Source organism: Cervus elaphus, chromosome 15, assembly GCF_910594005.1.
Source record: "Cervus elaphus chromosome 15, mCerEla1.1, whole genome shotgun sequence".
Taxonomy (NCBI): Eukaryota; Metazoa; Chordata; class Mammalia; order Artiodactyla; family Cervidae; genus Cervus; species Cervus elaphus.
In genome coordinates this window covers 42877102-42904201 of record NC_057829.1, presented here as the reverse complement: position 1 = coordinate 42904201, position 27100 = coordinate 42877102, and the positions used below count along the sequence as shown (strand labels likewise).

At 45.0% G+C, this 27100-nt stretch overlaps 2 protein-coding genes across 9 annotated transcripts in view; both read left to right on the top strand.

Moving 5' to 3' along the window:
• The window catches only part of TMEM273 (transmembrane protein 273), a 29596-nt gene extending 21315 nt beyond the window's left edge, over positions 1–8281 (top strand). The window contains exons 4-7 of one of the 8 annotated variants that reach the window (XR_006345496.1): positions 896–926; positions 2555–2655; positions 3369–3392; positions 7123–8281. Coding sequence is in view for 6 of the 8 variants with exons in the window: in XM_043926693.1 (XP_043782628.1) it covers positions 896–926; positions 6830–6986 (188 nt within the window). In the remaining 2 variants the exon portion in view is untranslated. The other 7 variants (XR_006345497.1, XM_043926697.1, XM_043926696.1 and 4 more) reach the window with 7 other exon arrangements.
• FAM170B (family with sequence similarity 170 member B) lies at positions 895–27100 on the top strand. The gene is made up of 3 exons (XM_043926692.1): positions 895–926; positions 3369–3392; positions 25968–27100. Exon 3 carries the CDS (start codon positions 25973–25975, stop codon positions 26723–26725), a length of 753 nt encoding a protein of 250 aa, XP_043782627.1. The 5' UTR covers positions 895–926; positions 3369–3392; positions 25968–25972; the 3' UTR covers positions 26726–27100.

Below are 27100 nucleotides of genomic sequence, written 5' to 3'. Positions count from 1 at the left end.
CCAGGAAGTGGTGAGGCTGCTCCTGGCATGGGTGGGTGGCGGGAGGTGTGGCCGGCACTGATGACCTGGGCCAAGTTGCATTTTTTTCCCCATAAATTGGGCAAGCCCTGCACTAAGTGGAGTTGTCTCCTCATGACCCAAGCAGAGTTGGGTTTATGAGCGCCCAGCATGGTTCTCCACACCCTGTGGCAGCTGTGGAGATCCGGGTCCTTAGGTAGATGCTGAACACTCAATGAGTTTCAGTAGCAAAATACAACATTGATTTGCACCCCTTGTCTCTCAAGGGGGGACCTGCAAAATCCATCCCCCATATGACTGCTTAATGGGATGATAATGTAGTTTCCAGAGGATAAGGAGGAGGGACCCTCACCATGTCTCTTGAAAATGTGATTGTTATCTGTGAAGATACCCAAAAGGGGAGACAGGGCAAGGAGGAGACTGCATTTGGGGGCCCACAGTGTGTCCAACTGCACAGGGAACTTAATCGGTCATAGTTCACTTGCCATTGATTTTGTATCCCTAGGAATAAGGGGAAAGAGAAAATAGTCTCTTAGCACGCTAAGAGACATTCTAGATCTCTTAAGGGTGAGAGGGCCCAGGCTCCTCAAGGAGGGAGGAGGTGAGGAACAACTGGCCAGGGGGGTAGGGGGTCTATTTCTAGGGAAGCCTCAGTTTCACCCGGGTGCTGAGCTGGGGGGCTCGGTGAGGGACTGGATAGAGGAGCTTCAGCAGTGCCACTGGGGAGGGGGCAGAGCACTCAGCCCAAGACCACCCCCTCAGTGGCCCCAACCCCAGGAACCTCTCAGCATTGCCCGAGTCTGGTGGGCTCTGACCCCTCCTGAGGTGCACCACCATCACAGTGCCCCCTTCCTAACAGTCTGCTTTCTCTGTTTAGAGACCATTGCACTAAAGAAGAGAGCTTCAAGGTAAGGTCACGACCAACTTGTGTCCTCCTCATTTCCCCTCCTGTTTCATCCATCCCTCTCCCTTGCCTGACATCCTTGCCTCTCTTCCCACTTTAAAATGCTTCCTAGGGGACCAGGATGTACCCCTGGCCTCCCTCTTCTCACTCTCCCCTCCTTTGGGCAGTCCTCAAATGTCATGAGAGTGGGGAGCCCACAGGGTATTAAGTAGTCAAAATAAGCTTGGGCTCTTTTCTGCACTTGTTGGTTAGATTTTGCCTTATCTCCTGCTCAGAGTCCTCCCAGTGCATCACCTACTCTCATGCTCATGTCCTCAGTTCCAATTGGAAAGCTACACGTGTTCTGTTTCCAGCTTCCCTGCTGCCATCCAGCCACATTACTCTTCTGTATAGAGCCCTTGTTCTCCAAAGACAATCCCAACTCAGGACCTTTGCACTTGCTCTTTTGTATCATATGGAATTCTCTTCACTCAGATAGCAACAAGCTTCTGCAAAGCCCTCTGGAATGAGGATTTGAGTGATACCAAGGAGGCAGCCAGTCTCTTGGAGCTAGGTGAAGGTGCAGGCCAGAATCAAGAACCAGTAGCATTTGTTGGAGTGGGGAGGTCCTAGCTGGAGATGCCCTTTGGGAAGTAGGCAGTAGAGCAGGGGTGGACAGTGGGCTAGGTGGGGGTGGGATATGTTGGTGACTACCTTTTTTGAATATGGTAAATCTGAGGCTTCTGGAGATTTCCTCATGGAGGAAATGTTCAGTGAGTGACTGGTATTCAGGACAGAATCTGAGTTGAGATGGGCTGGTGGGCTTTTAGAAGGATGCAAGGCACAGTCCCCGGTTTCCAGTTCTTCCCTGGAAACTGGGGCTTGGTAAGTACAAAATAGCATCTCTTGAAGAAATGTGTGGATCTATGGATGAAGGAGAGATGGATGTGTGGTATGCTGCAGTCAGGGGGATGCCCTGGGGGTGAGCTGGAAATGGATTTTCTCAATACTTTCACTTTGTTGAGGCTCTGCCCTCCTTCAGATGTTATGGTGTCTGTCAATAATTTCTGAGGACCTAAAGCTCTTGATGGTGGGGGTGAGGGGACCTGGGAATGTATAGATGAGCCCCAGACCCAGAATCTGCATTGCCTTTGGGGCCCAGCTCATCTCTGTGGTGGGACGTGTAGGATGGGGTCAGTTTTGGCTGCTGTGCCTGTGATGGCAGACTCTGCTCACAACATGCTCTCAGGGGCCCTCTACTGGGTGGCTGAGGCACCCTGGCATGTGGCTGCAAGCTGCAGTGGCCAGCTCTGGCCCTGTGTCAGGATGATCGAGTGGGCTGGTGGAGGTTCTAACAGAGTGATCTTCTCAACCACCCATGAGCCATGCTGTCTTGATCATCCAAACAGCTCACTCTTATCGGGGGACACTTTGGGTAAAGGCATCGTGCTTTGGAAGCTCCAGTGCCCCCTGGAAGTTCCCAGAACTGGTATAAACTTTGATTCAGGGACATCTTAGTCATGGGATTCACAAAACGGAAAGATTTCACAATACCTAATTCTTAATCCTGGTGCCTTTGTACATGCGTATGTGCTTGCTGGGGGAGGGAATGTGAGAGGTTGTGATGACTCATAATGAACGTCTGACACACAGATGCTGCTGTGCAAAGATGTTGCTGTGACTGTACATCAAAAACCAATTCAAGAGCATTGAATGAACAGTTACTATGGTTTCATGTTCCTACCTATGATCAGGTCAGAGGAGCATCTGTTTGGTATATTTGTTGTTGTTTAGCTGCTCGGTTGAGTCTGACTCTTTTGTGACCCCATGGACCATAGCCCGCCAGGCTCCTTTGTCCATGGGATTTTCCAGTGGATTGTCATTTCCTTCTCCAGGAGTTTTTCCCAGTCCAGGGATTGAACCCGCATTTCCTGCATTAGCAGGCGGATTCGTGACCACTGAGCCACCAGGAAGCCCTTTTGTACATTTGGATGTGCTGAATTATTTTGATACATTGGAGCTGTAGGAGGAAATTTCCATCACCCAGGCGAGGTGTCTGCCATAGTCATCCAACAATAACCATTGTGAGAGTGAAGTACAGGAGAAGGAGTGTGAAGGGTGCAAGAGGAAGGCAGGGGCAGAGGAAGGCAGGGAAGAGATGAAAGATGGGGAGAGGTGTGTGGTTGGGAGTTAATGGCTGGACGCGGGTTCCCCTGCATCTCTTCCCCCACCACGTGCAGGGAACTGTTCTCAGCATTATCACACCAGAGCTCTTCTGTTGAGAAGGAAGACACAATTCAAGTTTCCAAAACTGACACTAGATGGAGTCAGGCTTAGTCGGAAAGCCAATAGACCCGAGAATGGAAAAGCAAAGGACACGCAAGCCATTCTCCCGTAGCAGAATTTTGCCCGTGCTTTTGGCCATCTAGGAATGCTTTAGTAAATGTCCTGTCTTCCTGTTTTGCAGGTTAAACCTCAATTTCTCTGAAAGGTGAGTTGTAAGAGTGACGGACGGCTCATACTGAAAGGAGGAAAGGCAGAGCCTTTCCTGTCCTGTGCAGGCTGCAGGCTCTCCTGCATGGTCCCTGCGGGATGGGAGGGGGATCGCTAGGCATGGGCCAGAGGTCCTGGTGTCAGGCTGGCTGTGAGGTGAGGGATCAGCATCTCTCTGGGACAGTTGTGGCAAGTCCTAATCTGGCAGTACTTTGGCAAGATTTTAAATGAAGTTGTGGGGCATTTGCCTGATTAGAGCTGAGAAAACTGAGTTTTAGCAGCAAGATGGTTAAATTTTTATCTTATTTGATTTGTTTTTCTAAGACCTTCTCTTTGAGAGAAGCCAGGCCACTGTAGCCAGCTTAAACCATTTGATAAAAAAAAAAAAAAAAATCCAAAATTTTCTTTGTGTCACCAAGCCATCAGTTTGGCAGAGGTGTCAGATTTTCGATGCTGCTGTGAAGTCTCAGAATAGAAGTGGAGACAGGATCTGAGGTTATGGCTAAAGGAGCTCTGTTCCCAGGAAGGAAGGCATCTCCTTCAGGTTTATCTGAATGGTTGGTTCACAACTCACTTCCCCTAGTCCTGCTTTCCTGCACCTCATGTACCAGCCACATGCTCTCACTGTCCTTTTTGAAAAATCTTCAAAGCCACAGAAATGTTGAAAGAACAGTGCAATAAAAATATTTTGCACTGTTTGCTTTAACTCTGCATGCATAATTTTTTCTGATTCACTTAAAAACTAGTGTAGATATCATATTTACCCATCTTGTATCTCCTGCATAATCACGATGACAGGAATGGTAAGAAATGAATGGAAATGGGTAGTAATTCAATACTATCATCTCTTCCACAGCCTGTATTCAAATTTCTCTGTTTCCCAGGTATCTCTTACAGCTCTATTTCTCCAAGCCAGGAGCCATTGTACTTGATTTTGTCCCTTTTTAGTTTCTCTCGATGTTGCTTTCTCTCCCCACGGCATTGTCAGTTTTGAAGGACTTGAGACTCTTGCATTATGTTCTATTTCCTGGATTTGTCTGTTTCCTCCTGAGAAGATTCAGATTGAGAATTTTGTCATGATTACTGCAGAGGTGATATTGGGTACATATCTTTCAGTGCACTGCACCAGGAGTCACATGACTGTTAGTGACACTAACAGAGTCACTGTTAGTGACACTGCTTTTAATTGCTTGGCTAAGGAAGTGACAACTAGATCTCTCCTGGTAGAGAGAAAAATCCCTGGTTTGCAATGAGTAAATAATCTAAGGGGTGGGACTTTGAGACCGTGGGAACACCCTGACCCAAGTAATTCTTCACCCAATGGTTTTACCTCTGTTTGTGACCCATGTTTGAATAGTTATTGCTGGAGTTTCTAATTCCAGCATTCCTTCTATGTTTAATAGCTGGCATTCTTTTCTTATTTGTGGAATATTATTCCTAAGGACTTCAATGCATTATAATTCATCACCACCATGAATCTTTTTGATGTTTAAAATCTCCCAAGTTATCAGTACAAATCACTTCTTGGTGGCTTTAGACTGGATTCCAGTAGTCACTAAGAATTTCATAGACTTCTGAAATGACACAATGTTCCAGGCTCACCTTACACTGTTCCTGCTCAGATTTGGAATCACGCATTTCCACTAGATCCATGTTTTCCTACTCCCTCCTCCAACCTCCTTCTTTTCTTTAACATTGAGCAGTTTTTAGAAACCAAGATCTGAGCACAATGGGTGCTTATGGCTACTGAGGCATCATCACTTGGAGACCTTCTCAATGGACAGTCAGCACATGCATATTTACCAACATACATCAAAAACTCAGCATCATAACATTCTTCTTAAGATTTCCTCATTCCACATTTCTATTTTGCCTCCTCTAAAGTGAAAACCCTGTTTCAAAACCATATACATATTTTTATCCATTTGCTCTATCCTATAATACACACAAAATACATACTTCAAGAATTACAATACTGTACAACTGCAAACTCACTTAAAAATTTCTTTGCTGTTCTATGTTCTTAGAATTTAGCCCTTCATATGTACAGAGTATTGTGTTCAAGTTGAATTAATTATTTTCTCAGTGTGGTTATGCCATCAATTTGATATATAGTTAGAGATATTTGTTTCAGTGTATATGCTGGTCTTTGGTTCATTTCTTAATCTTTGTAGTTTAATTTTATTTTTTGAGTATGTGAAACACATATATAGTTTTAATCTAAAAACGTGTAAATAGGTAAACTTAGAGATGTTCTGCTCTCCTGTCCATCCCACCCTGCTCCCACCCACTGCTTTGAGGTAATTAATGTCAACAGTTCCTGTTTTATCTTCCCTGTGTTCCTTTTACAAAAATATGTTTAATTAAAAGATTTGCATATATACAATTAGATAAATGTTTATATATGCATATATATATTATTCTGGTTCTTGTATGGGTTTATTTTTATTTGGATCTCTGATTCATTTGGTATGGTGCATGGTATGAGATATAGATCAAATTTTATCTTTTTCCCAAACGGCAATCTAGTTATCTTAATATCATTTTTCAAAATCACTGTATTTTCCCCAGTGTTTTATTTGTCACCTTTATCATGTTCAAAATTTTCACATGTAGTTGGACTATTTCTAGACTTCATATTATTCTCCAATGGTATTTGTGATTGTTCATGTGCTATTATCACTCTCTTTGTTGTGGTGACTTCATGTATTACCCGGTGTGGCTGGTTCCCACACACCTTGCTATTCCATTCTAGCTATTCCTGTGTATTTGCTTTCCATATAAACTTTACAGTCAACTTCAGAATCTAGTTACAGAAACAAACATCTTGCTATTTTTATTGGAGCTGCATTATGTTTACATATTAAATTGAAGACAATTGACTTTTTGAGGATATTATCCTTCACTGACACAAATATATAATTTTTATAAGTCTGTTTTTGTGTGTCTCAGGAGAGTTTTCAGATTTTACTCTTATGGATTTTTCACATTTCTTATTAAGTTTACTTCTAAATATTTCATATTTTAGTTGCTTTAGTAAATGGAACTTCCCATCATGTCTCCTACTTGGTCATTGATTTGGGGTATTAACATGATAGCAACTGACATATTGAATGCTTTTATTGTTTTGGTTATTTTATTCTTGATTTCCTTGAGTTTTCATCATATTATGTCTTCTGCCAAATTGTAGATCTTCTCTTCCAATAAGCCTCTAATTGTTTTCCCCTCTCTGATTGCACTGTCTAAAATCACCAGTGTTAAATAATAGTGGAAACAGTGAGTGTATTTGTCTTTTGCCTGACCTTTGTGGGAAATTCCCTAGTGGTTTTCATTAAGTAAGATGTTAGTTTTAGGGCTGAAGTACACATGTTTTATCACCTTAAGGAAACCCACCCATTCCTATTTTATTGAGTCTTTTTTTTTTTTTTTTTTCAGGAATTTGTGTGGGATTTGGTTAAAAGACTTTTCAGCATTAGCAGGCATTAATTTAACCTCAGGAGACATTCTTTGGGATGGTCCCAGGAAAACAAGGACATATAGGCACCCTTGTTACTACTTTAGTTTTTTGCTTCTCTCCTTATTATCTGTATGATTTTGGAGGATGTGGTGGAAAATTGGATTTAGGCAGCCACTATAATCCTAGAGTCTCCAAAAGTCTCTTTTTCTTTTGGCACCTAGCTCAGGTCTGGGTATTAATGAATCTTCCAGGTGGCTCTTTTTCTTTTCAGAAATGCACAAGTGATTGAGCTCTGAGTGAGCAGCCTCTTCAGGAGGGCAGTTTGGACAGCTACTCATTGGAGACAGCTTGAATTTGAGCATCCAAAGCTGGTGATGGACCTTTACATGGAACTCAAAATACGGAGCAAATAAACTTATAGAATCTACAGTGCCTCTGTCCTGAAAGAAAATAGTGTTTCTCTTCTGCAAAGAGCTGACTGCATAAAGGGATGTAAGAGTACTCTTTCCAGCAGTAAGAAAGTTTGGAAGTCAATACATGCTCACTGCCTATCCTGGTTTCCAGTGTCAGAGTTGTTCATGCTTCATGATGACATTGTGTCCGTGGATCCTATCAGTAGCAAGTGGCTCATGGAATGAGAACCAAACTCAAGACACAGCTTCTTTAGCACCAGTCTACCAAGAGGTGAACAGCCTTGGCTAGAACTATTGGCCTAAACTTCTTAGCTGTCAGAAGAATCCATCTGTCAACATTCAAGGGAACTGAAACTTGAAAATCTTTGGGCAGTCTCCATTTCTATAAATGACTGAGAGACCTTCCAAAAGAAGAAATGCAGCCTGGGCTGGAGTGGGAGAAAGGGATCTGACAGCTGTGGAATGGCCCCACAGCTCTGCAGCCTTCAAATGGCGGTACCCAGAAAGGATGAAAAGAGAAAGCAGCTGCCATGGCTTGTAGTGAGCTATACCAAAGAAAGTGATTATTGTTATTATTGTTGTTATTGTTATTATTGTTATTGTCATAGTCATGACAATGTCCTTACCTCATGGAGGACATAACCAGAAGAGACATAAATGCAAGGCTGCATGATGCAGACCCCATTCACACTTCTCTCCCCTTAATAGTAACCCTGGGTTTCTGGGCTGCATTAAGGAATACTCTTTGCCTTTTCATTCAATAGAAATCCAGTGGGCTACAAGGACTGGTTCTCCTTAGATTAGGTTACTCACCTTGTGTGTGGTAAAAGATGAGTTATATTTCAAAACAAAGCGCTCTGTTGTAATAATTTGCCTGAACTCCCAGGGCATCTTTTATCTGACTTGATAACAATGTAGTTCATTAGCAGCCTTGGTTAACTGATAACCTAAAGCGGCAATGCGATACTCATAAGCAATTTTCTGTGTGTTAGATAGAATAAACCATCTTGTAAGGTATCTGATAATTGATTTGCTTCTTTTAGCAGCATTTTAATTAAGACAGCTGGTTGGGAACTGAAGGTGAATGCTTCTGGAGTCTCAGTAATCATTATAATATCTATAAACTCAATAGAATGTCGGGTCCTTTCCCTCACCCCACATCATGACATTTTCCCAGCACCACTCACAGCCTCCAGTTTTGTTTGAGTCCCACCCAGAGTCTCCTGTGTGAAGAACACAGAGAAGTTTGCTGAATACTGGTGCTTTCTCCTCATCTTCTAACGGCAGACATGCTGAGGGAAGCAGAATGGGCTGGGGGTTCTAGGCAATTGGCTTCCTTGGCTTATATCCCAATTCCAAGCTCAGTGACTTCCTTCTGTAGCAGTCCTACAGAAAGCCATTTTTGACAGCCTGTCTTGATGGGAGCAGCTCCTGGGGATAGAGGTGCCAATGAGCAGAAACTCTTGGATATGTTTTTGAAGCAACCACACTAAGTCATTGTGTCTGTAGGTGCAATGTCCTGAGTGAGAGCCATCTCTCCTGTCCTACGCTGTGGTTTAGGAGGATACTACAAGAAGCCAAGGACTAGGATAAACCCTGCCCTCCCAGCCCAGTAGGCTCTGAGTCCCCCAGAACACATGCAGACCCCAGACAGCCCATCTCAACAGGCAGAACATCCTGCCCAAAGGAGAAGTGACAGATGATACTCAAATACCTGTGGGTGGAGTGAACTGCAGATCTCAACAACCAGGCAGGATCTAAAGGCATAGCAGTGGTTTGCTGCCTCTGTGACTCAGTACCTGGAGGAGAAGGTAAGATGGGAGAGAATTATCTAGCAAGATCAACAAATTACAAATATGTATCCATCTCTATGGGCTTCCCAGATGCCTAAGTGGTTAAAAAATTCTCCTTCCAATGCAGGAGTTACAGGAGACACAGGTTCAACACCTGGGTCAGGAAAATCCCCTGGAGGAAGAAATGGCAACCCACTCCAGTATTCTTGCCAGAATAAGCCCATAGGCAGAGGACCCTGGCCGGCTATGGTCCATGAGGTCACAAAGAGTCAGACATGACCCAGCAACTAAACACGCACACATCAATCTCTGTATCTTCAAGTTAAAAATATATTTTACATGGAATCTATAAATTGAAATAAATATATAAAAATAAAATAAATATATGCATATATTCTTCTATTTGTGTTAGAAGTATGCATATGGTGGAATTATATTCTATCATAGAATGTATGGACATTTGAATAAGTAAGTGAAAAAATCCCTTTTCATCATCCAAACTTGAAAATAGCTGAGAGGTATATAAGCAAGTTAAACAGATGGAGATGAAAGTATCAGTTATTCTGATCTTTAAATGAGTCATGACACATTAATATCACTCTACAGGTTCTAGAGTCCTGCTTGGTCCTTGCCCCAGTATAAGCAAGAGGTTAGTGTGACTAGGGTTGGAGTGTTGGCAGCAAAGATGCAGAGGATGGATGGGTTTTGGATGGGGTATAGTGGTAGGGGGTCCCAGGGCTTGCAGATGTAGATTTGGGAGTGGAGAAAAGAGTGACTCAGCCTCAGTCCCAGATTTTGGTGCCATGGAGAAGGATGTAGAAGCCCCAGGGAATGCTAACCTTGGAAAGGGTCTGCAGTTGCTCTCAGGTTTCTTGGGTCAGCTCTTGGTGAGCCAAAAGATGGGCTGCACTTGGAGAGAGAGTGAATCCCATGTTCCTATGGGAGTTCAAGCTTGTAAACTGGGGTTAAAAGCACACATGTCAGAGATTGTTCTAGAATGTGCTCTGAGATCCATGAGAAAAGCAGGGAAGAATCGGCCTGGAGGAGCTGTAAGGCTCTTTAACAGTGAGGTGGAGTGTGCAGAGGGGTTGTTTAGACAGAGGGAAGCTGAGCTGAGCTGAAGATGCAAGCTGAGGGGCTGGTACCTATGATATGAACCCTAGAAGGGCCAGGGCCAGCCTGTGCTCAGGGCCCATCCCCCGACCGGTTCTCTTCTGAGTTATTTGTCATAATCCCAGGGCTTGTCAGATAAATTAAGCATCCTTCAAGAATATGACTTTTCACAGGGATGTTATCAATGGATGACAAATACGTCTCTCCCAAGCTGTGTGTGCAGGGTGCAGTGAAGTCACTCAGGCCTCGACATGAGGAGTTTATGAGTCAGGGAGGAGGGCAGACCATTTTGGAACCTGCTATGCCAATACCTGCTTCTCTTGTGGCTCAGCTGGTAAAGAATCCACCTGCAATTACGGGAGACCTGCTTCGATCCCTGGGTTGGGAAGATACCCTGGAGAAAGGAAAGGCTACCCACTCCAATATCCTGGCCTGGAGAATTCCATGGACAGTATAGTCCAAGGAGTCACAAAGAATCAGACACGACTGAGCGACTTTCACTGGCTCTGGCGATGCCAACACCCAGGAGTATAAAAGACCCGGACAAAATGAAGAAAGGGCAAAGCAATCACTGTGTGTGGGCTTAGGCTGCACAGGAGGACGGTCAGGAAAAATCGGTTCCTGATGCACAATGTCCTGATACACTGACACAGTGGATCATGCCATTTGGTTGTCTGGATATGTGAAATCCATTTTCTCTTTCATGAAGCTAGTTTCAGAAAGACAGTAAGTGAATATGTGAAATAGAAGTTCAGTGGCTTGGAAAGATCACAGAAGTCCTAGTGCTCATTTGTTAGGTGTTCTGGGAAGAATGAGCAAATAGAACAAAAACATAGACATATCAAAAGAGAGAGAATAAAAGTGAGCAGAACTGCTGAAAGGGACTAGACAATAGGTTAAAAGGAAGGATGTAGTGAGACATATGCAAAACCATCTATATACAGCAGAACCAAAGTAAAATTTGAGATCATCAGGAACAAGTAAAAGCAGATGATCCATAAAAATACGAGATTTTGAGAGAAATTAGACTTCTTGTTGGTGGAATTGAATGAAAGAAGATAAAGAACCAATATCTTCAAAATTCTCAGGGGTATGATTATGCACCATAGTATTCTATACCTAAAAAACATCAAGTGAAATGGAAAAAAAATACAAAAAATAAAAAAATTTACTACTCCCAAATTTTTTTCTGAAAAAAAAAAAAAAGAAGAAGACTAGAAGATGGACTTCAGCAAAATGAAAAATGAATTTAAGAGGAATGTGTGAGATAAAAGAAGTGGCAGTGAGCAAAGAAACCAGCAGAATTTATATGTAAGTTTACATAAGCAACTATTATTTTTAAAAATTGTGGTGCCGTTATAATACATTAAAATCTCACATGATCTCAATATGGGAGGTTGTGTGGGAGAAAGAGAAAAGACAGGTATAAAAGCATTAAGTTGTTCAGGGACATAATAAAGAATATTGATTAGTTCTCAATAATATTAGAAAAATACAGTATTGAATTTGCATAATGTAAATTCAGGAAGAACCCCTAGAATCAAAAAACAGTGGAGGGATAAAAAACATCTAAACAATTACAAGCCTTCAGTTCAGTCACTCAGCCATGTCTGACTCTTTGCGACTCCACGGACTGCAGCATGCCAGGTTTCCCTGTCCATCATCAACTCCTGGAGTTTACTCAAACTCATGTCCATTGAGTCAGTGATGCCATCCAACCGTCTCATCCTCTGTCGTCCTCTTCTCCTGCCTTCAATCTTTCCCAGCATCGGGGTCATTTCCAATGAGTCAGTTCTAAAGGAGAAAAAGAAGTAGCAGCAGGAGGAAGAGGAGGAGGGGAAGAGGAAGAATGAAAATTCTTGGGTATATTCTTTTGGGAGAGACATAAAAATTTCTCTGGGGCAGATACAATTTTTATTCCTAAAACTGCAAAGCATAGGTGGCATGACCAGTGTGAAAATGGCCTGAGGAACAGTATTATGGATAATGATATTATCCGCCAGCATTTTGAGAAGCCTGGTCTCCAAGGATGCTGGACCCAGATATTATAAGGAAATTACATCCCTCTCTGGCCTCCCCATCCTAGTTTCCACCTCAGACTTGGCTCCAGTGCCAGATGGCGATGGGCAAGAGTAAGGGAAATAAGTGCTGCTTCTACCAGCCTGAATGGGTGGCTTCCAGTGGTCTTGGGAAGTCCTCTGGGAGGGAAGCTGATGGAATAAATTGTAAGACCACTTTATCCAGAAGGGAGCAACATGGTAAAAACAATTAGTAGAGGACAGGAGAGCCCACTGCCTGGTGGGGCAGAGGGTGGGGATGTTGTGAGGATAGCTTCAGGCACAGGCTGAGTCAGGCCGGTGGGGGGGCGGGGGGGGGGTACCTGTGGGTGTCAGGAGCAGTAGAATAAGCAAGAGGAGGGGCAAGGCTACACCGATGTCTCTCCTCTAGTTTGGGAGGAGTAACTCACCTAGACATAATGGCTGTCATTTCCATCAGTTGGATGAACTGATATGGACTGGCCTTCAATCAGTATGGGAATCTCTGGAGTGACAACAGCCACATGACCCAGACACTCTCAGCTGTCATGGTGACCACGCATTTCCTAATGGCTCAGCCCTGAAAAAACCATCAGTGGTGTAGAGGACCATGTGGAAGGTTTTGTGCACCTCAATTGCAGGTGCCTCCCCTCCCAAGAAAGTCTGGGCAGAAGGCGCTAACTCCATTTTCCCAGAAGGAGAGGTGAGCAGAATGACAGGAAGGGAGTTTGCCCCTAAAAAAAAGAGTTTTTCCTGTGTGAATGAAACTCCTTAGAGAGGAAATAATATCTAAAGAAGCTTTATCAGAAGCTGAGTCATGTTAAACCCCTGAAGTCCCCATAAGGAAAAATGGGTGCCAGTCAAGATGGACGTGACCCCAAGCAGGCTGAGATTGCCTCCTTTTATCAGCTTCACCTCATTCGGAGGATGGCAGTGACTCACCCAGATGAGGAAAGAGGGGTGAGAAGGGAGAGGAGGAACAGGGGTGGTGAGAGCAGGTGACTGACACCTGGGCCCTGCAGCCAGGGGCAGGTCATGCTCTAGGACATTGTTTGGTCTTGAGGGAACCCCTCCGCCACTTCCTCCCTGGCGGGGGCGGGGGGATTCCCGTGTCTTTGCTCTAAAAGCAGTGAGGAGAAGGAATAAAAGGTCAGATTTAGGCCAAGGACGAGGGAGAAAACTTCAGCGTAACTTCTAAGCTTCAGATATCATTCATGAAATCAGTGAGCTATTTTGTCTTTCAAAGGGAAATATCTCTTCAAATTAATGATAATTTACACTACTTCTGAGCATTTGCCTGGCATGATTGAAAAGAAGCATTGTAAAGCTGCCTTAGCCTTTACAAGATATGTAATCATTTCTTTACAAGATATGTATCATTACATGTTCATTACAAGATATGTATCATTTCAAGAAATGATACCAAGGCCAGGGCTCAGCTCTCTAAGGGGCTCAGATGCTTAGAGTTGGTGGATGGTGGTGGATGGAAGAGCTGTGGACTGGGGCAGGTGTCCAGAGGGGGCAGGAAGGGACATGGGGAGAGTTCTGGAAGCACTCTGGCAGTCACTGAGGACCACCTGGCTTGCGGCGATGGGGAAAGCCTGCACTCTACAGATGGACGTGGGTCCTGGTTTGGATATCTGGTCCACAACTCAGGAGCTGCTTGACCTTGGACAAGTTGCATGGGCAAATGGCAGGTGTGGAGAGGGCTGAGGGTGTTCCAGGACCATCACAGGGATCAAATAACATGATGAAAAGCTTTGCTTTGTACCTGGCCTGTGGCTGGTGGTAAATAGATGTGGATTCTTTTCTGTGTATGAACTTGGAGCTGAGAAGACGGAATCTGGATGGTGCTTCCTCCCATCCAGGCAACTGGAACAGCTAATTCCGGTCCCAAAGTGCCTGAAGCTCCATTTCCCCATGCTGGCTCCTTTGGGCAGTTTAGGGCTAGAGAGGCTGCCATGCCCTGCCCCAGGCCCGCCTCTGGTTCTCTGTCTTTCCTGAAGGCAGGAGCTTGCTTGCCCAGCTGGCTTTGATCAGTCTCTCACTGGGCCACTTTTCTGTCTTCATTTGTCCTTGTTTATGTTTCCTTGCAAACAAATGTCATGCCTTTCCCACGGGCTTCTCCCTAACCAGTTTATATTTTAACCCTGTATAGACAGAACCAGATGAGACAGAGGATGAGATGATTGGATGGCATCACTGACTCGATGCACATGAGTTGGAGTAAGCTCCAGGAGTTGGTGATGGACAGGGAAGCCTGGCGTGCTGCAGTCTGTGGGGTTACAAAGAGTCAAACACGGCAGAGCAACTGAACTGAACTGAACTGAGACAGGACCAGATTTCTGCTCTTCACCCCAGTCCTATTTCCTGCACCCAGTGAGCCAAATGCTGCCTTCTGACATCTGTCCCCAGGTCCTAGACTGAGGGGCCTGTCTATAGGACCTGATATGAAGCATCCCGGGGATGGACGGGCAGGAGGCATGGAGTTTTACAAAATCTTGGGTTTATATGTGTATACGTATGTATTTATTTTAAAAATCCAGTAGTATTTAAGTAAAACTAGGGGTAATTTATTGCTTGGGCTTCCATGGTGACTCAGTGGTAAAGAATCTGCCTGCTAATGCAGGAGACCTGGCTTCAATCCCTGAATCTGGAAGATTCCCCTAAAGAAGGAAATGGCAATACTTACACCAGTAGGAAATCCCATGGACAGAGGAGCCCATGGGCTACAGTCCATGGGGTCACAAAGAGTCAGACACAACTTAGCAACTAAACAACAACAATTTTTTGCTTATTTTCTTACATGTTTATTGTACAAAAATTAAAAAAACAAGGATAAATAAAAGGATGGGGGAACTCCTTTTCCAAAGATAAATGTTGCTCACTTTTTGGTGTTTATCATTCTCAACTTTACATATCTGAGCTTGTGTGTGTATATATATAAATATAAATATACACACACATACTAGGTTTCCATAACTGGGTTTGTACGGTACAGTGGACCCTTGAACAACATGGGTTTGAACTTTGCAAGTCCACATATATGTGGATTTTTTTCAATAGTAAGTACAACAGTAGGTTGAATCCGTGGATGAGGAAACTTGGATACTAGAAGTTATATTCCTATTTCAACTGTATAGAGGATGGGTGCCCCAACCACCAGAGTTGTTCAAGGGTCAGTTATATATGGTTGCACTTACTATATTGTGAACATATTTTCCCTCTTCATCAACATCATGGCATCACTTTGTTTAGTTATCCCATATTTTATTCAACCCAGGGGTTCTCAAACTCGAATCAGTCACACAGAGGATTTATTTAAACCCAGAAGCCTGGATGTATTGGGGTTGAACCCAAGAGTCTGCATTTCTAACAAATTCCAAGGATTCAAGGGTGCAACCCAATCAACCGAAATCCCTTTCCTGGGACACTGGTTGCTTCTGAATTCGTGAGTACAAATAGCACTGTATTGAAAATAGGTCAGAAAAAATCTTGGCATACTGTTAATTTCCTTAAAGATAAATTTCTAGAAGTGAGATTGTTGAGACTGAGGGTATCACAGGTTTAAAGCTGTTGCTGCATATTACCAGAACATTGTTTCAATTTATGTTTCTACCAGAGTATGCCCTTCTTGGACCTTGCATTTGTTTAATTCTTTTTTTTTTAATATAAAATGTATCCATCTGATCTAGCTAATCTATCTAGAAAGCTAGATTCCCCTCCCACAGGCTGTGTGGACCCAGGAAACCGCACCAACTGCACAGAAGCTGTTTTTTCATCTGTTAATGGAGAAAGAATCCTCCTTTGATCACATTTCTAGATTGCTGTGAGAATCATAAAATGATGGTAGGATTGAGGGCCCTTTCAACACTGTGACTCACTTGGAGATGAGAGGGTCTGAGCACTTCCCTGAAGAATTAAGAAGCAGCTCCTATTGTGGAAACTTCCCTAAAGTTAGAATTACCAGGAGAAATTTGCCTAAAAGGCTTGTCTTCCCAGCCAGAACTGTGGGCTCCATTAACTGCATGCAGGAGGCCCTAGTGGTGGGACAGTAAATGTTTAACAACATGTCCCTTCTCTGGGGTGGTAGTGGGGCAAGCAGGAAAGACCTTGATTTTAGACTTTGCCAATTACCATGATGTAAATCTTCCCTACAAGTCCTCTTACAAGCTGCCAATGTGTCATGAAATGTAGTAAAATAATTGGGAATTGATACGTTTTGAATATTTGTTACTTTTGTGCATTATATAATCTAATTATAAGTTGATATGATTCTGATTTTGATAAAAGCTGTTTCACAACTGACTTTCAAAATTCTTGAAAGATTTAACAATTGGCTTTCATAAGCCAGTCCTAGCTGGCCCCAGCTCACCACTGGCTTCCCCTCTTGGCTGTAAACTCATTAAAAATGCAAGTCACTTTTCTATCTTTCTGGAAGAATAACGTCTAGTTATGCAGACTTCATTTTTTCACATTTGACTGTGGGCAAAACACTGGCAATCTGAATGATTTGGTTTCTGAACATTTGACATTTATGTATAAAATAGTCTAATGTTAGCCTTTGCAAGGACTCTGCAAGGGGTCTGGGGTCCTCCTAAGACGTTTGGCTCTCGTGCATGGCTGCACACTCCTGCATACTTCTGCACACTCCTCCTGCACACTCTGGTCGTGTAGAGAGAAACCCAGCTATGTGGAAGAAGTAGGCTTTGTTTCCAGAACCTCAACAGTGAGGTCTTGAAAGATGGGTTTTTCAACTGCTGCCGTTCTTGCCTTTTAATTTTCTTTGCTTAGCTTTATCATGATCAATTTAATTTGTTGTGCGTTGAGTGGTGAATCCTGCAGTGTGACTGCTCCTTATCATATGCTCATGGACTGTCGTTTTCCAAAAAGCTGACTTGATTTGTATGTATATTGTGGTTCAAATGCCAGCTAGTCATACTCTTTTCACAAAGGCAGGTAAATAATATAAAAACTTACTTTGAGATTTCTACACTGCTGTTTCACTGTCAGGTACCACTGCCTGTGAATTTGTGCTGTAACAACAGCTTATTGTGTTTTGTAGCTAGTAAAGTAATAATATATTTACTGAGTTAACTTCAAGTTTTAGGGAGTCATTTTAAAGCTATAAGCCAAAATTTAAATAATATGCAGATGCTTTTACTCTTCTCTTGTAAATAATAAATAATTCACTTATGTTCCCTTCTGATCTTTAGCATGTTTATTGAATTTCTGACAACCAGAGTGGACTTGGGACAGCGTTTGAGGAGAGCTGTCTTGTCCTTTGTGATGTGAATCAATGCTAATCTCCTTCTCACTCACATTGGCAGGGCTTATCTTTCCTCTCCAGGACTGGTGCCATATTGCCCAGGATGCTGGCTGGTTCAGGTGACAGGTGGTCAGGAGCATTGCTCACTACTTTCTGCCCATTATCTGTGCACTTGTGGGCGTGTTACAGCCTAGGGCTGCCTCCTTGACACTGGGGCCCTCCACTTCACCCATCTGGACATGCTGATCACATGGAGCAGCCTGCCCACCACAGCAAAGCCAAGTGAAATTTCTCCTAGGAAGGCAAGGGTTGTTCAACAATTGAAAAATCAAGCCATGTTAATAGAATGAAGGGACAAAATCATGCCAATAGATACATAAAAAGCATTCTAAAAAATCAACATCCTTTCATGATTAAAGCACTTGGTAAATTAGGATTTGGTGGCTCAGTGGTAAAGAATCATCCTGCCAATGCAGGAGACATGAATTTGATTCCTAAGTAGGAAAGACCACCTGGAGAGGGAAATGGCAACCCTCTCCAGCATCCTTGCCTGGGAAACCTAATTGGATAGTGGAGCCTGGCAGGCTACAGTCCATGGGCTCACAAAGAGTCGGACACAATTTAGCGACTAAACAATGACAAATTAGGATTAGAAGGGAACTTCCTCAACATGAAAAAGGCCATGTACAAAAACCATTGACATTGTCAATAGTAAAAGATTTAATGCTTTCCCTGAAGATAAGGAATAAGACAAGAACGCCAGCTTTCAATTCAGCAGAATACTCAAGTTCTTGCCAGAACAATTAGGCAAGGGAAAGAAATAAAACACATCCAAGTGGAAAGGAAGAAGTAAAACTATCTCTGTTTGCAGATGACATGATCTTATGTATTAAAACCCTAAAGAATCCACACCTTCGCAAAAAAAATCTGTTTGAATAAGCAAATTCAACAAAACTGAATTCTAAAGTTGTATTTCTATACAATAGTAACGAACAATCCAAAAAAGACATTAAGAAAACAGATCCACTTACACAGCATCCAAAAGAATAAAATACGTAGGAATCAATTTTAATCAAGGAAGGCAGGGTTTGTACGTTGAAAACACACATACAAATCCCACTGTGGAGGCGTCGCTGGAACCAGTCTCACTGCACTGCAGGAACGCAGCCAGCAGCGGACTGGACAGGTTTTACCTGCTGGCCCCTCATTCTTGGCTTTGGGTTCCTTTCTTGGGAAATTTCCTGTTCTCAAGGAAAACACAGCCTGATCCAGCCTTCCTGGAAGTCCTCCCACCTTACTCCCTTACATTCCCGGAAGGTGTGGGACCACCTGCAAGGCTGTGAGTGGCAGGCTGGGGAGGGACAGTGGCTGTTTCCCCTGGGACACCTCTACCATCCAATAAGTAAGCCCATCAACTTACGAAACAGACACTGTTTCTGAATGACTGGGATAGGAAAAAGACAGTCTTAAGAGAGGAATCTGCAATAGCCATTCTGATCTTGGGGATAAAAAGAAATCATCTCAGTTCTGCTCTGGCTGTAGATACCTAGGATGTGAGCTGAAGGCTGCACAGGAAGTCAGCCCAAAGGATTTAGAAACTGTGCTGTCTCACTGATGGTCTTTAGGGTCCTGGTATCTCCCCTTCCATGCAGAAGCCATGCTTCCAGAAAGTTCTCTCAGAACGAGTTAGCAGCTGATGTCCTCAGCGTTGTATCCGAGGTGGCCTATGGCCAGCACATTTTAGACACAGGGGAGGAAGACCCAGACCTTTCCCCAGAGCTCTCCCTGTGGTTCTCTAAGAACAGTCAAGGGGAGGGACCAGCAGCTGGGATCCCAGAGCTCCTGGGTGCATGCGTGACCTTCAGCTGGGATGTCCTTCCTCCCAGCTGAGGTCACCTTTTCAAGGAAACACAATTTGGAAAGACACTTCTGAATCCCCCAAACTTGTTGAATCTTTGCAGTCTCATGGAGCCAGAGCTGGGGTGGAGGGGCTCTGGGCCAGGTTGGGGCTCTGGGGCACAGCCAGGGATGTGCCTGAGAGGCCCACACGGGTGTGCCCCTCCCTGCTGCCTAATGACAGAGGAGTCCTAGGCCATTTGTGTGGGCGCCCTGAGGTTAAGGTCAAAACCCGGAGACAGCTCCAAACAAACCACGGAGAAGAAGCAGCCTGTTATTAAGTCTGAAGGAAAACAAAAGCAAAAGTCCCTTCCCCATTCACTTGGGGAGTCTGAGGGAGAACTCTTCGTATCACATTTCTCTGTGGCTGAGTTTTTCCTTACGTGGTCCACTGACTCACTTCTTTTTAAATAGTGACAAGAAGCAACAGAAAATGACCTCAAAAGATGATACTTCTCTACTCTGATCCTCAACTTATCTTCTGGCACTTTCTCTGCAGCATTAGCACAGGCTAAGGTCATAAACAATTCCTGGGAAATTGGCTTTCACTGGAATGAACTCCCAGTCTGGAGCCTGCCCTATACCTAGCAAGCAGCGTCTAAGGCAACTCACCACTTCCCTGCTTCCCACGGTGTTCAGTCTGACAATAGAAGTTTTTTGAGAGGGGCAGTGACAAGGTGGCCCTAATTTCTAGCTGAAGAGAGGAGTGTTGTCCACTTAAAACACTTACAGCGATGGGCTCAGCCTCAGAAATGTTGCATCCTGTACACCACCCCGGGGAACGTCAGGCTCCTTGGCCAAGTGGACAGGCTATTTCTGGAGGCTCATTGGCTCCAGGATGAATGATCCGATTCTCCCTGTAGCCTAAATTGTGGCACAAGCCCATCTCTAGAGTTAAAAGTGAAGGGAAGCAAGAAGTGGCGTCTCTGTTTCCTGCTGGGGCTGTGGCTGGTTCGCTTCCTGTTAGTTTCTTCTCAGCTAAGAAAGAAAAGGGAGGGGGGCTGAGAAGAGGAGGTTTTGGAAGAGAAGTGGAGACTGGAAAATCCTCCAGGCCTTCTTGATGAGGTTTAAGACTCGCATGTGATGTGTGAAATGAGTTGGCCAGGAGTCAGAGCTCCAAGAAAGTGCTGTGTTGGTCCTTCTGGGGTTTTGCACACCAACCCTGCCGGCTCTGGCGGTGGAGCATGAAGTTCTTGGCGAGGTTGGAGACCCAGCTGGAAAGCTGCGGGGGCTGGGACATTAGGGGGCTGGGTGGGCCTGATCTGTTATCATCCTCCCCTTCCACTCTCCTCCCTCCCCCTGCCCAGGGAGGGCAGGAACCCTGTATGGGTGGCCTCTGATAAGTATCTACTTGGAGCAGAAGATGAGGCGGTGACAGAGAGCCTTCCCATGGCCAGATGCTGCTCAGAGCCCGTGTAAAAATGAAGGACAGTGGCACATTTTGGTGCAGCTTTGCTCTAAGCATCCCCCCCACCACACCTCGCCCCCGGTAAGTAGACCAAGGGGAAGAGCAGCGGGCAGCCTGACAAAGCTGTCCTGCCTCTGGGCTTGAGGGGTCAGCAGTCCATCCTCCTGTCTCCTACCTGTACTTGGAGTCCCAGCCTCCATCTGTAACATGTAGTTAATAGTGTCTCGCTGGTGGGGCTATTAGGAGGGTTAGAAGGAACATACGTAGATTCTGGGGCAATAAAGGAACTGACCCAAGTACCTTTGGAAAATGGTGTTTTCAACTAGAAACCAAATGGCAACCTTCCTCCCAAGTTGTGCTGGGGTTGCCACAGTGATCAGCTGGGCCAGGACAGTACACCGTAGTCCTGCTGCTGCTCAATGAGCCATCTCACCAGAACATACATCAACAGTGCATGGAAAATCAGACTAGTGAATTACTATGGCTGAGTAACAGATCACCCCAAAACTTAGTGTGTGAAGCTGCTCACAGTTTCTGAGGGTCAGGAATTCAGGCAGAAGATGGCCGAATTCACAGGTGGTGGCTTTTCTCTGCCCTGACAAGTCTGGGACACCAGTTGGAAGATTCAAAGGCTGGAAGTCAGAATCATCTGATGGCATATTCGTTCACATGTCTGGTGGCTGGCTGGGATTTTTGCCAGAACTGTTGGCTGGAACACCTCCATGTGGCCTAGGCTTCCTTACAACACGGCAGCTGAGTGCAGAGGAGAGTAGAGAGACAGAGAGAACCCAGAGGAAGTGATATTGTTTTCTATGACCTAGCAAAGTCTCCAAGCATCACCCCTCTGCATTCAGTTGCTGGAGGTTGTTACCAAGTCCGTTCTGGTTCAGGAAGAGGGACTCTGTCTCTCAATGGAGGGCTGTCAGTTTCACACTGTAAGAAGAGCATGTGGGATGGGAGCACTGGTGTGGTCATGTGGGGAAAATACCTCCAGTCACCCATAGCTCCACCTAATCTTCACTTTCCTTAAAGTCACCACTGCTCCCACTGGGATGTGACTGCTTCCTTTGTGCCTCTGCATTCATACACAATATAGGCTTGGTTTAGGGTTTTGTGGGGACGGGTTACATGTTTAGTTTTTACATATGTGGGATTCACTTATCTCTTGCTTTTTTCACTTAACATGAACTTACTTACTAACACATGTAGATCTCTTTATTGGTGTATAGTATACCACAATTTGGCTATGGTGTAATTTATTTAACTATTGCTTTATGTTGATGGATCTTTGACAAGTTTCTTTTTATTTTCTATTATGAATACTACTGTAATAAATTTTTCTTGATGTGCTATTTTATGCACTTAGCACAAAATGTGAATGCTTCCCAGTAAGGGATGTTAATTGCTGAGTTGAAAGAGCCCGCTTTTCATTGTAATGGGTGCTACCAAATTTCCCTTGAGAAAGGCAAGCCATGCACTAACAGGTAGAATATAAACATATTCATTTCATTTTGTTCTCACCAGCACTTAACAACTGTCAATCTTTTTAATTCTTGTTTGCCTTGTGGGTGAAAACAATATACTATATAGCATGTGTTTTTAATTTGTCGTTTCCTTCCTAGAGTTAGGTTGAACATCTTTTCATATGTTTATCAGCCATCTGCCCTTCTCCTGGGGATTGCTTATTCATTTCCTTTACTGAACTATTCATTTCAGTTTTACTAAAAAGCAGAGAAGTGGAAACTGAAACAGCAAGTTTTTTGTGTTTTTCTTAAGCAATGAAATTTAAAAAGATTCTCAATGCTCATGTTGACTGATGCATTTAAGTTTAGAAAAGCCATCCTATAATAACAAATGTTAATTTATATTTTCTTTCTAAATATTTTACATTAGAAAGTAACCCCAGAGTCACATGATATTAGTCTTAGTTGTTTTATATGAGGTAAGGCCAAAGTTGATTTTTTAAAAAGTGAATAAAAATGTTCAGTGTCATTTATTGACTGAGTCTTTTTTTTTCCTCCTAGACCTTTATTTACTTCATCTCTTAAAAATTCAAATACTAATACATAACGTGATCTTTTTCTGGACTACCTTTGTCTTCCATTGATCTATTTAATTTTTGTGCTCTTACTGTTTATTTTTATAAGGCAAGTCTCTTGATTTATTAAGGGAGAAAGAATACACTTACAGTGTTTCCTCTTCCTGCCAGGGAGCTCTGTCTCTTTATAGGTGCAAGTGTGACTCTCCTTCACTCAGTAAAGCTCTGTGGCATTTTTCTTTACATAGTGGCTTCTAGTTCTGGAGAGGAGAATATTCCTAGGTCCTGTCTGTGCTGGCGGTGGTTGTGTTGCTTTGGGGATTATTTTCAACCTATCATCTTCTGAGCTGTTGAGAATTTGGGATCCAGAGGAACTGAGTTGGTGAGACTGAGCAGGGGTTGGAGGGATATGGGGAGAAATGTTTTGGGGGAAGTGTGCTCAAGACATCCTGGAGCAGAGAGAGATGGCAAGCTGGAAGAAGTGCCAGAGCGCCTGAGTGTGGAGTGAGGTTTGTGCAGGTGGAGAAGCAGGAGGGGACTCGGAGTTGTGGGATGAGAACCAGCGTGCCTTGGGGCTGCAGGGATCTGAGGTACAGAGAGAAGGCAACTCCTCTAGACAGACTCGCCCTTGTCGGTCCATCCAAATACATCCGACATGTTCGCTCACTATTTATTCATTAATTTGACAATAATCTATGGAATCCTTGTGAATGTGTCCATGTATTCTACTAGATGCTGGAGATATAATGGGGGAAATGAATGAATGATGTCTCTCTCCTCATGGAGCTGACATTTAAGTAGCAGCAGATGAATGCTGGGAAGTGGTTATGACTGTACACGCACACATCATAGAGTCTAAGGGGAATGGATTCCAGAAGGCTCTGACAGTTGTTTCAGAGACTGCAGAGAAGCGTGAGCCATGTGGGGCCTAGGGGTGGGCACTCCTGGCAGAAGGGAGGGTCGATGCAAAGCCCGGGGGCAGGAGCATCCCTGGTGTGTGCCTGAGTCCCTAGACCTGAGCGAGGGTAAGCAGAGAGTGGGGAGACGTGAGGAGGCACCTGGGTACCCAGGCCACGGAGCGCCAAAAGCCCTAATGAGCCAGCGGTGGGGACTCTGAAGCAGTGAGGAGGAGGCAAGATTTCGGTCACCTGCTGCCGCTACAGTTCAAGGTAGGCCCACTTTGATGTTGGGTGATGATCGTATGTATGTGAGCGTGTGTGCAGTTAAGCGAACGTGGTCTGAATGTGTGTGTGTGTGTGAATGTCTGTGTGTTTATGTATGTTTGAGTGTATGTGTGCCTGAGTGATTATGTGTGTCAGCATGAGTGTATGTGTGTTCACGTGTGTATAAGTGTCTGCATGTGTATTTTTAGGCATTTGTGTCTCTGTGTATGTACATGTGTTTATATGTGTGTGTGTGTGTGTGTGTGTGTGTGTGTGTGCGTGTGAGCACTTTTATGTCTGCGTCTCTGACAACACACAAAGCAGGGATGGTCCTGGAGGGAATGAGATCCTGATGGGGAGCCTCTCCTGGCAACCTGGCTGGGGCTCTGTCCTGGCCACGGGTCACAGAACACACCAAAGTCACTGATGAGGTCACAGAATAAAGCCAGGAGCCTAGTGACCATGGGCACCTAGCAGCCACTCGGGCTGAGGCCAGCGGAGGCTTCAGCACTGGCCGAGCCAACTCTCACCCAACAGCTGGAGGTGTGTGCCCCCGGGCACTGGGGTCATCATGAAGCACCACTTTACAGACCGTAGGGGAGAACAGTCACCCATGGACCAGTCCACCCTCAGCCTGGCCAGCCCAGAATCCACGGAGGAGAGCATAGAAGTGCACCGGGCAGGTCGGTGGAAAGAAAGGGTGTGGCTGGCGTGTCCTTGAGAGGACAGGGGTCCTGGCGGGGAAGGGGAGGGGAAGGGAAGGCAAGGTACCAGGTCACCCCTCAGTGTTGGCACCAAAGTCCCGTGTTGGCCATCAACATGGACCATGGGTTTACTGGGGCCGCTGTTGTGAGTACACAAGGTGATTTCAGGAGGTATGAGGGTGACATCCTAAAATGTGAGTCATGTATTTTAACTTGCTTTGGAAAAACCAGAATTGATGTGCCAATTCTGTGATTTCAGCAGTGATATAAAAAGTCCCTTTATAATAAATGGATGAAAGTTAATCTGTAACATCATTTTGAAGTGACCATGGGTAGCACCCAAGGGTCACACTACCTTGGGGCCAAGGTACTGGCACCAGCTCTATCAATCATTTCAATGCTCTGTGCCTCAGTTTTCTCACTTGTCAAAAATCAGAACAATGCAATTTTTTAGGGTTGTTTGAATACTGAAGGAGTTAAAATATGATAAGCACTTAGCGTTTATATGGTGATGGGATCCAATGAGGGTTTCAAGGGAAGTGTGAGATTCCCCTGGAGGAAGATGAGACATGTCCCACAGGTGCCAGGGGGAAGGTAGGGTTGACTAGTCTAGCCAAAGCACTCCCCCTGCTAGGCTTTATTGAGCTGTGATTCGCATATACAAACCACATCAATTTTGTGTACAATTTGAAGAATTTTGGCAGGTACACATTTGTTTAACCACTATCAATACCATAATGCAGAATATGTTCATCACCCTCCAAAAGTTCTAGTGACCCTTTGCAGTCAGTTCCCCTGCTGCCTTTCACTCCAGGTAACCCCTGTTCTGTTCTCTCTCCCTACAGTTTTGCCTTTTCTAGAATGTCATCTAAATGGAATCAAATACTCTCTGACCTTTTCACCCTAAGTTCTTTCATTTAGCAGAATGCTTTAGGGACTCATCAATGTTTGGCATGCCACAGTAGTTCATTTCTTCTTATCAGTGAAGAAGATTGTGCTGTCCCACAATCTGTATTCAGGTGGTGGCCCTTTGGGGTTTAGTCAAGGGCTTAGATGTTACATTCATACACTATTTGATCTTTGTCATCACATCCATAAGGCGCAGCTACATCTCTACATTTGATCCTTATCATCACCCCAAAAGGAAAGTATATATCATCCTTAATTTATGGGGAAACAGGCACAGAGAGAAAAAGTACCTGCCTGGGGCCCCCAGAGCTTGCATCCTTTCAGAGACCTGAGGTAGGTTGTGGCACTGATAAAAATGTCCTTCCACTTCCCAGGGCCCATGAAGAGAGAGCAGCTGTCTCCACGGCCAGGCCCAGCCATTCCCCACGCAGAGAACATCTACTTCCCAGGCAAGGGTCGGGGGATGTTGAGCTGGAGCAGCTCGCCATCATCCCAGTCATCCTCTGAGTACCAGTCCTACTCCCAGTACCAGTCTTGCTATTCCTGCACTTATGGGGACCAGGACGCTGCCCAGCAGAGCATGTGCGCCTTCTACACCCACGTGCAGACCGTGCAGGGTGTGGCCGTGGCCTGGGAGACCGACAGTGGCTTCGAGCCAGTCACCCGACAGCCCCGCATCCACGAAGCCGAGTTCATCAAGAGGCAGAGGCGGAAAGGCTCCTCCTTTGAGATGGCTTCCAATACGGACCTGCGCTGGGAACTGGAAGCCAGCAAGAACAACACCAGCTCAGAGCCAGAGGACACGGAGCTGCTGGCGCCCCTGGAGTGCTGCCTGCAGGAGCTGCGGGACACCCCGGACTGGCTGGTCACCACCAACTACGGGCTGCGGTGCGTGGCCTGCTGCCGGGTCTTCCCCACGCTGGAGGCACTGTTGGAGCACGCCCAGTATGGCATCCAAGAGGGCTTCAGCTGCCAGATCTTTTTCGAGGAGATGCTGGAGAGAAGGAGGGCCCGGGACCAAGGGCAGGAACAAGAGCCAGAGGAGGCGCAAGAGAGCGCTTCGGACAGCAGTGAATGTCCAAGGCCCCGTGTCAAGCTGCCTTCGTCACAGTCACAGTTGCAGAAGCACTGAGCCGGAGGTATGTGCCCTGCCCTGTCCTCACCTCCGGCACCTCAGTCGCTCCTTCCCCGGCCATCAGGACCAGAGCCACCGGGGCAGGGAGAAAGGATGAGGGCCGGGGAAGGAAGCGAGCGGAGTGTAGAGGTGGGAAGGCAGTGAGGACGTCGGGGAAGTCACCCTCCCAAAGGGCACAGCATTTCAACCAGAATCCATTTCAAAACGTGAATCAAGTGTTTCTTACAGTGGGTGCAAGACCTGAAAACCCGCAAGCTTGTGGCCACAGGGATTTCTATTTTTGCTGGTGGGTCAAGCAGGTCATGACTCACAGGAGAGACAACTACAAATGAAACTTCAGCCCTATTTTTTTCATTGTTAGGAACTCATCAT

What these genes read in the sequence shown, in the direction of transcription:
- FAM170B (XM_043926692.1), top strand. Translation starts at nt 25,973, where the DNA reads ATGAAGAGAGAGCAGCTGTCTCCACGGCCAGGCCCAGCCATTCCCCAC.